The sequence below is a fragment of the Festucalex cinctus genome, unplaced genomic scaffold (assembly GCF_051991245.1).
Source record: "Festucalex cinctus isolate MCC-2025b unplaced genomic scaffold, RoL_Fcin_1.0 HiC_scaffold_39, whole genome shotgun sequence".
In the NCBI taxonomy this organism is placed as follows: Eukaryota; Metazoa; Chordata; class Actinopteri; order Syngnathiformes; family Syngnathidae; genus Festucalex; species Festucalex cinctus.
The window spans coordinates 61,520-70,138 of record NW_027520286.1 but is presented as its reverse complement, the minus strand read 5'-3'; the positions used below and the strand labels follow the sequence as shown (position 1 = coordinate 70,138).

Here is an 8,619-nt window from a genome sequence, read left to right as displayed (position 1 = left end):
TCCCGGGTTTGGTGGGTCCAGCTCCCCTTCGGTCGAATTCCAGGAATTCAACCTGGAGCGAGGTCAACTTCCAGGAATGCTACCGATGGGCTCGACCTGGCCCGCGCAGCGGGCCCCAAGCGCACCGAGGCCCCGCGGAGCGGGGCCGAGAACACCGGCATGGTTGGTCCCGGGTTTGGTGGGTCCAGCTCCCCTTCGGTCGAATTCCAGGAATTCAACCTGGAGCGAGGTCAACTTCCAGGAATGCTACCGATGGGCCCGACCTGGCCCGCGCAGCGGGCCCCAAGCGCACCGAGGCCCCGCGGAGCGGGGCCGAGAACACCGGCATGGTTGGTCCCGGTTTTGGTGGGTCCAGCTCCCCTTCGGTCGAATTCCAGGAATTCAACCTGGAGCGAGGTCAACTTCCAGGAATGCTACCGATGGGCTCAACCTGGCCCGCGAAGCGGGCCCCAAGCGCACCAAGGCCCCCGCGAAGCTAACCCTAACCCTAGTTCCAATTCCAGGAATTCAACCTGTACCGAGGTCAACTTCCAGGAATCCGGGAGCATCGCTGGGTCATTCACCCGTCTACGCCCAGTTCCTGGAACTGGACCCCCAACCAAGGTCCAGTTCCAGGAATTGGGCGGAGCGGGTCCCAAGCGGAGCTAGCCCCCGCGAGGCTCCGCGAAGCGGGGCCGAGAACACCGGGATTGAGGCTCGCCGGTCCGCTGGGTCATTCACCCGTCTACGCCCAATTCCTGGAATCTGACCCTGAACCAAGGGTCAGTTCCAGGAATTGGGCGGAGCGGGTCCCAAGCGGAGCTAGCCCCCCCCGGGATTGCGGCTCGCGGGGTCGCTGGTTCCGTGGCCGGCCTCCGCCCAGTTCCTGGAATTGGACCCCCAACCAAGGTCCAGTTCCAGGAACTGTGCGGAGCGGATCCCAAGCGCAATTTTTAAAGAAATAAACTAGCGATTGGTCAACTTTGCTCTCAAGGCAACAGATAAACAAGCCAAACAAGAAATATAAACCTTTATACAACAACAATCTCAGTCATAACAACATATGTACAGTAATTTACACAGGATTTTCTGTTTTTAATTTTAAACAGATAAACAAGCCAAACAAGAAATATAAACATATATACAGTAACAATCTAAGTTATAACAACATATTTACAGTAATTTAGACAGGATTTTCTTGTTTTTAATTTAAAACAGATAAACAAACCAAACAAGAAATCTAAACATATATACAAGAAGTTGTATTAACATATTTACAGCAATTTCTCTGTGTTAAGTGTCAATGTCCATGGCAATTTCAGCAGTCGCTCTTTCTTTATTCTCTGTTTGGGTTTCCATTTCTCCGCCTTCCAAGTCTGTTGTGCTCCCATTTTGGCTATCGCCATCCTCATAGGAGGTGCTGGTATCATCGTTTGTCCCCTCCTCATCCGTACTGGTTTTGTCCCCCTCGGAGGCGCCAGTGTCATCATCGGTGTCATCGTCGTCGTCATCCTCGTCGTCGTCATCATTCTTGTCATCCTCGCTGCCATCGTCCTCGTCATCCTCATCGTCCTCGTCGTCGTCCTCGTCGTCCTCGTCCTTGTCCTGGCCTGCGCCCTCCTGGCCTTCTGCTGCTAATGATTTTGAAAGAAAAAGAGTCATTTTTTTTGCTAGCAAGTATTAACATGCAATGAAAGGACTAATGCAAATAAAGGTCTATCATGATTGATTGTGAAAGACTTACATTGTCCTCTCTTTGTTTTGCTGGAGGATTTGACCAGAGAGCGCAGGATGGACATGCGGATTTGGTGGCTTTCTTGCGCAGATGCCTCCGACCCCAGCATGTAAAACTTTTGGGCGGTTTTGGGGTCGTGGCACATGCTTTTGTTGATTCGCTTCGTCTCGGGCTCGGCGAGACTGCGACCAGCCTGTAGGAGAGTAGGTGAAAAATATTCAACAATGACAAGAATCCCGTTCTGAGTACGGAAGTAGCAATATGAATCAAAGTCACACACCCATGTTGCAATGGCCGTCCGTATATCCCGGAGGTTGGGTTTACCGGGCAGCCCCATTTGACGCCACGCCTTCGTGAAATACTCCCCCATTTTAACACACTCGCTGCCTTGTGTGTTAAAAAAGAAGGTTTGTGGATTTTTGTGGAAGCCGCGAAGATGCGGCCTCAATTTCTCCAGCTTCAGCAGACAGTGCATGGTGACCTGGTTGACCGTCACCATAGCCGGCCCAAAGGATTGGGCCGTCTTGTGATCCGGTACCTGCGTGTGAAAGTCCAATGTAGAAGAAAATGTTATGCGGTGCCAATCGATTTCTATGACAACTTGAAAATCTCCGTCGTTAACACTTACCCTGATGATGAAGGTGCCCTTGTACAGTTCCGCTTCCAGGATGTTCTCTGGCTTGATGGACATGAAGACGCACTTGCGGTGCCCCGACATGATTGCCATCACTCCCACCAGCAGCCCTGTGCAGTATTGAAGAGCGGCGGTGTTGTGCAACCCTTTGGCCAGCTCATTTATGGCCGCCTTCGCCTCGCTCGGAGCCCTTTTAACGAACATGAGCATGTTCCTCGAGCTCACCAGTTTGTCTGTAGAAAAATTGGGCCAATTACTCAGCGACATCAGGCTTTAAGTGAAAGAGTAACCTGTTTGTACAGAAACTAACCTTTCTTAGCTCTCTTGTACTCGAGCCTCTGTTTGACGATGGCTGCCCCCAGCCCCTTCTTCCAGCTGGCCAACCTCGACAGAGCATAATTTATATGTTGTTTTGTTGCCCTGACCTTCGGTAAATTCGACACTGCAACAAAGTTGAGGAAGGCCTCGACGTCAACAATAACGTGCTTTTGGCTCGTGGGTTTGAGGGTTTCTTGAAGTTTCTTGAGAAAACTGAAGAGCAAACGATGGAAAGGATAAGCAGTGTTAATACAGAAATGAATGCAATGACTTGGATTTGTAGAGAACAAAGCAGAGCTACATACTCATGAAGCCTGTTCGTGTCGTGCAGGAACTGGAGGCCCTTATTGATGTCGGAGCCGGCCTCCACCCCAGACATGTGCAAAATAAACCTTTTGGCATACGATCGCCGTTGGTTTATATTTCGCCGTGCTTGGGAGGTCTGGCTGGGTCCGGTCAGGTGTTCTGTAAATGCTCTGAGAAGGTTTTCTAAAAGTAAAAAATTACAGGTAGCATCTTCACAGGAGAGCGGTATCTTTGTGTAAGTAAACACCACTAATACTCACCTAGGTTTGGTGTGCGGCACAGTGGGGTGGTGCACGGCTGGATCTTCCACATGGAGAGGGCTGTCGATGTGGACGGGGTTTGAGGAGCATCGTCAATTGTTGCAGATGGCGAGGCGGGAGTGGCAGCGGGTGCAGCGGCGGGCGTGGCAGCAGGTGCAGCGGCGGGAGTGGCAGCAGGTGCAGCGGCGGGAGTGGCAGCAGGGGCAGCGGCGGGAGTGGCAGCAGGGGCAGCGGCGGGAGTGGCAGCAGGGGCAGCGGCGGGAGTGGCAGCAGGTGCAGCGGCGGGAGAGGCAGCAGGTGCAGCGGCGGGAGAGGCAGGCGCAGCGGCGGGAGCGGCAGCAGGTCCAGCGGCGGGAGAGGCGGGTGCAGCGGCGGGAGCGGCAGCAGGTTCAGCGGCCGGAGTGGCAGCAGGTGGAGCGGCAGGTGCAGCGGCGGGAGTGGCATCAGTTGCAGCCACGGGAGTGGCAGCAGGGGCAGGCGCTGCGGCAAGAGCGGCAGGTGCATCGGTAGCAGGAGTTGGAGGTGGTGTTTCAGCAGCTCTTTGATGCAGGAGAGTCTGCGTCAAGTTCTGCAGGCCTTCAACTTCCTGTAGCAGCATTTGCAATTGTACCTTGACCAAAGCCAACCCATCGGCCACATGGGTCAACGTTAAACTTTGATCCCCTGCTGCTTCTGTGGGAGCCATCGCCACTCGCCCGGGGGATGGAATGAAGAGGTTCCTCCCTGGTGTCAGTGGCACCTGGCACCCGGTAAGCTCCTCGCGGTGGGGTGGTGTGCCGAGAAGTTCTGGGGGAATTTGAACCGCTTCTGCTTCTCCTTGTTCGGTTTCTATCATGTGCCTCAATTGCCGCTTAATCGCAGCTTTTTTGGCTTTTGCCATAATTTTGGCCAATGTCTTTCCCTGTAGAATAATAAGCAAAGATTGAACGGAATATGAAGTAAAATTACAGTGTGTGTTTTACAAAGTTGCTGCGTAAAGTGGACATACTGGTTCAACTCCATGGAGCAAAAGGAGGTGCTTATCGAGTCGCGTGAATTCTTTAGAATCGCAATGCTCCACGGGGCACCTGAGTTTCCCGCTGTAGCGGAGGTTTTTCTTCGCAAGGTACAGACGCCTCATTGTGTCATCCTTGTACCCGTGCACTCCCTTGACGTGGCGGGACAGGGAGGCATAGGACTTGTTGCAGAGAGGACATTGTCTCTAGGGTGAAAAAGCCATTTGAATGTTAAAAAAAATAAAATAAAAATTAATCTAGATCAATATTCACAAATGGTCATGAGTAAAGTTCATGAGGTCAAGTTCCAGGAATGGGACCTCCATGCTGGTCTGAAGGGAGCGATTTACCATATTTCTGAATTCCTTCTCTGAGGTGAGAGCTGCTCCACATATTACCCGTAAGAGATGAAAAACTTTGAGTGGCGTCGTAGTGGATATTGAGGTTGTTGCCAATCTGGATGGGTAAGGTCACTTTTCAGGAATTGGACCTCCATACGTTAAGTATATCACAGGCAAAGACAGACAGTGCAATGCTTGATAATGTCTCCTTCCTGAAAAACTACATGTAAAAATGTATTTTTCCTGGAAAACTACATGTAAAAATGTCTTTTTCCTGGAATATTACATGTAATAACATGTGTATTTCCTGGAAGAGTACATCGGCTTCCAGGATAGCGACATAAAAAAAGATAGGCTTTTAGCAAAAAGTGCCCAAGTCATTAATTGATGAAGCAGGTGAAAATGAGCACTAATTTGTCAATAGTAATCATTTTTTTAAAAATACAATGCACGGAACCAGGAGAGCGACACAGGTTGAGTCTTACCTTCATGGTGGCACAGTTGGAAATGAGAAAAAACGGTTGAGGGGCCCCCGCCTCCTCTTATAGGATGGTTCAAAAATGAAGACACACCCCTTTTGGGGAGTGCCAAATTGAGTCTGTATCCTGGAAGAGGACATGTACTGACATGTCTCTGTCTCTATCCTGGAACACTACATGTATATATCCTGGAAGATTACACTGGCTTCCAGAATAGTGACATAAAAAAAGATAGGCTTTTAGCTTGAAAATGCCCAAGTCCTTAATTGATAAAGAAGGCGGAAATGAGCAGTAATTTGTCAATATTAATAATTAAAACAAAAAACTAAAGAAAGAACTAGAATGCGTGGACCCAGCAGAGTGACACAGGGTTAGTTTTAACTTCATGGTGGCAAATTTGGAAATGAGAACACAGGTAGAGGGGCCCGTCGTTTAATTGGGTGCTTCCAGATTGAAGGCACACCTCATGTACTAACACGTCTCCTTCCTGGAAAACTACATGTAAAAATGTCTTTTTCCTGGAATATTACATGTAATAACATGTATATTTCCTGGAAGAGTACATCGGCTTCCAGGATAGCGACATAAAAAAAGACAGGCTTTTAGCAAAAAGTGCCCAAGTCATTAATTGATGAAGCAGGTGAAAATGAGCACTAATTTGTCAATAATAATCATTTTTTTAAAAATACAATGCACGGAACCAGGAGAGCAACACAGGTTGAGTCTTACCTTCATGGTGGCACAGTTGGAAATGAGAAAAACGGTTAAAGGGGCCCCCGCCTCTTCTTATAGGATGGTTCAAAAATGAAGACACACCCCTTTTGGGGAGTGCCAAATTGAGTCTGTATCGTGGAAGAGGACATGTTTCTATCCTGAAATATTACATGTATATATCCTGGAAGCGAACATGTCTCTATCCTGAAATATTACATGTATATATCCTGGAAGAGTACATTGGCTTCCAGAATCGTTACATACAGAATTAGGGTTTTAGTTAGAAAATGCCTGAGTCATTCATTAATAAAGCAGGTGGAAATGAGCAGTAATTTGTCAATATTAATCATTAAAAAAAAAAAAAAACTAGAATTTGTGGAACCAGGAGAGTGAAACAGGATTAGTCTTACCTTCATAGTGGCAAAGTTTGAAACGAAAATGCATGTAGGGCTTTTTATAGAGTTAGGGTTTTGAGCTTGAAAATGCCCAAGTCATGAGTTGATGAAGCGGGTGAAAATGAGCAGTAATTTGTCAATATTAATCATTAAAAAGTTAAAAAAAATATATATAATGTGTGGAACCAAGAGAATGAAACAGGATGATGAGTCTTACCTTCATAGTGGCAAAGCTTGAAACGAAAAAGCAGGTAGGGCTTTTATAGAGTTAGGGTTTTGAACTTGAAAATGCCCAAGTCATGAATTGATAAAGCGGGTGAAAATGATCAGTAATTTGTCAATATGAATGATTTTTAGAAATAGAATGTGTGGAACCAGGAGCGTGACACATGGTGAGTCTTACCTTCATGGTGGCAATGAGTGAATGGTGGATAAGGTAATTTTCCAGGAATTGGGCTGACCTTCCAAGATATAGACCAAGTTGTATTTTCCAGGAATTGGGCTGACCTTCCAAGTTCTAGAGCAACTTGGAAAGAATTCTTGAGCCGGCAGCATCTTGTGTCAATATGTAGGACTTTTGGTCAAGTTCCAGGAAGCGGACCCCAATTCCAACTTTTGTGCCCTCAGTTAGAAAAGTCAAATTTTGTGAGACTGGGTGAGTTTTACCTTCATGTTGGCAATGAGTGAATGGTGGATAAGGTAATTTTCCAGGAATTGGGCTGACCTTCCAAGATATAGACCAAGTTGTATTTTCCAGGAATTGGGCTGACCTTCCAAGTTCTAGACCAACTTGGAACGAATTTTTGAGCCGGCAGCATCTTGTGTCAATATGTAGGACTTTTGGTCAAGTTCCAGGAAGCGGACCCCAATTCCAACTTTTGTGCCCTCAGTTAGAAAAGTCAAATTTTGTGTGCTAAAATTATTATACGGTCTCTTGGCGCCATCATGTGGCCAAGTAGGCCAACTGCAGTTTTTTGAATTTTTAAATTGCATTTTTTTGCTCCAAAAAAGCATTTTTATGACACGAAAATTAGCCTTAGATACATTTCAGAAGAGAGCGATGCATTTTTGCCGTTTTTAGGAGTTTTAAACGTTTAGTTCCAAATTTGTCAAATTCCAGGAAATGCACCGCCGATAATGTGGATTCCAAATCGCGGGGTTCTAACGGGATGCTATCGGGGCATAATTAGGGTTAGCCCCCGGGCGCTCCGAGCCTGGAAGCGCGTCGCTTTTGCGGAAGCCTAATGCATGGCGGTCTATGGGAAGCTGGAATGCGATTTGGAAGTTAGCCAGTGTGCTAGCTCGCACTCCATTGACTTTGAATGGCGGGGGGATAACTCCCGCGCGGCAGTTGGAACCGCGGCGGCGGTGCGTCGCGATTCCGGAATTCGGTCAAAACGGCGGCCGATCGGAACGGGGAAAAATCCGGCGGATGCTCCTAAATTCGCAGGTGTCGGAAGCGCCTTTAGTTTAATTTTTTTCTACCTCTGAGCATTTTTTAAAGCCGTTTGAAAAAACTCGGGTGCGGTTCCGCTAAACGGACACCAGGTGTCGCGTGTGAGCCGGTCGGATTCCGGGAATTGTACGGGTCGGATTCCGGGAATGGTACGGGTCGGATTCCGGGAATGATACTGGTCGGATTCCGGGAATGGTACGGTCGGATTCCGGGAATGGTACCGGTCAGATTCCGGGAATTGTACGGTCGGATTCCGGGAATGGTACCGGTCGGATTCCTGGAATTATACAGTCGGATTCCGGGAATGGTACGGGTCGGATTCCGGGAATGTTACGGGTCGGATTCCGGGAATGGTACCGGTCTGATTCCGGGAATTGTACAGTCGGATTCCGGGAATGGTACCGGTCTGATTCCGGGAATTGTACGGTCGGATTCCGGGAATGGTACCGGTCGGATTCCTGGAATTGTACAGTCTGATTCCGGGAATGGTACCGGTCTGATTCCGGGAATTGTACAGTCTGATTCCGGGAATGGTACCGGTCTGATTCCGGGAATTGTACAGTCGGATTCCGGGAATTGTACAGTCGGATTCCGGGAATGGTACCGGTCTGATTCCTGGAATTGTACGGTCGGATTCCGGGAACGAGACCGGTCTGATTCCTGGAATTGTACAGTCGGATTCCGGGAATGGTACCGGTCTGATTCCGGGAATTGTACAGTCGGATTCCGGGAATGGTACCGGTCTGATTCCTGGAATTGTACAGTCGGATTCCGGGAATGGTACCGGTCGGATTCCGGGAATTGTACGGGTCGCGGTCCAGGAATTGTACAAGTCGGGTTCCGGGAATTGTACAGGTCGTGGTCCAGGAATTGTACAGGTCGGGGTCCAGGAATCGTACGTGTCGCAGTCCAGGAATTGTACGAGTCGGGGTCCTGGAATTGTACAAGTCGGGTTCCGGGAATTGTACAGGTCGGGGTCCGGGAAGTGTACGCGTCGGATTCCAGGA

The 8,619-nt window shown here is 48.6% G+C and overlaps 1 protein-coding gene across 1 annotated transcript; it reads right to left on the bottom strand.

Moving 5' to 3' along the window:
* Nucleotides 1-1,175: 1,175 nt before the first annotated feature.
* On the bottom strand, nt 1,176-5,059 carry LOC144011106 (uncharacterized). The gene is made up of 9 exons (XM_077511564.1): nt 5,054-5,059; nt 4,221-4,409; nt 3,233-4,133; nt 2,972-3,155; nt 2,659-2,879; nt 2,343-2,581; nt 1,995-2,252; nt 1,724-1,907; nt 1,176-1,613 (listed from the first exon to the last, which is right to left on the bottom strand). Exons 1-9 carry the CDS (start codon nt 5,057-5,059, stop codon nt 1,273-1,275), a joined length of 2,523 nt encoding a protein of 840 aa, XP_077367690.1. The 3' UTR covers nt 1,176-1,272.
* Nucleotides 5,060-8,619: the final 3,560 nt, after the last annotated feature.

What these genes read in the sequence shown, in the direction of transcription:
- LOC144011106 (XM_077511564.1), bottom strand. An exon ending in TGCTCCATGGAGTTGAACCA is followed by an intron (nt 4,134 to 4,220) that starts GTATGTCCACTT and finishes ATTATTCTACAG; the next exon opens with GGAAAGACATTGGCCAAAAT. An exon ending in AGGGCACCTTCATCATCAGG is followed by an intron (nt 2,253 to 2,342) that starts GTAAGTGTTAAC and finishes TTTCACACGCAG; the next exon opens with GTACCGGATCACAAGACGGC.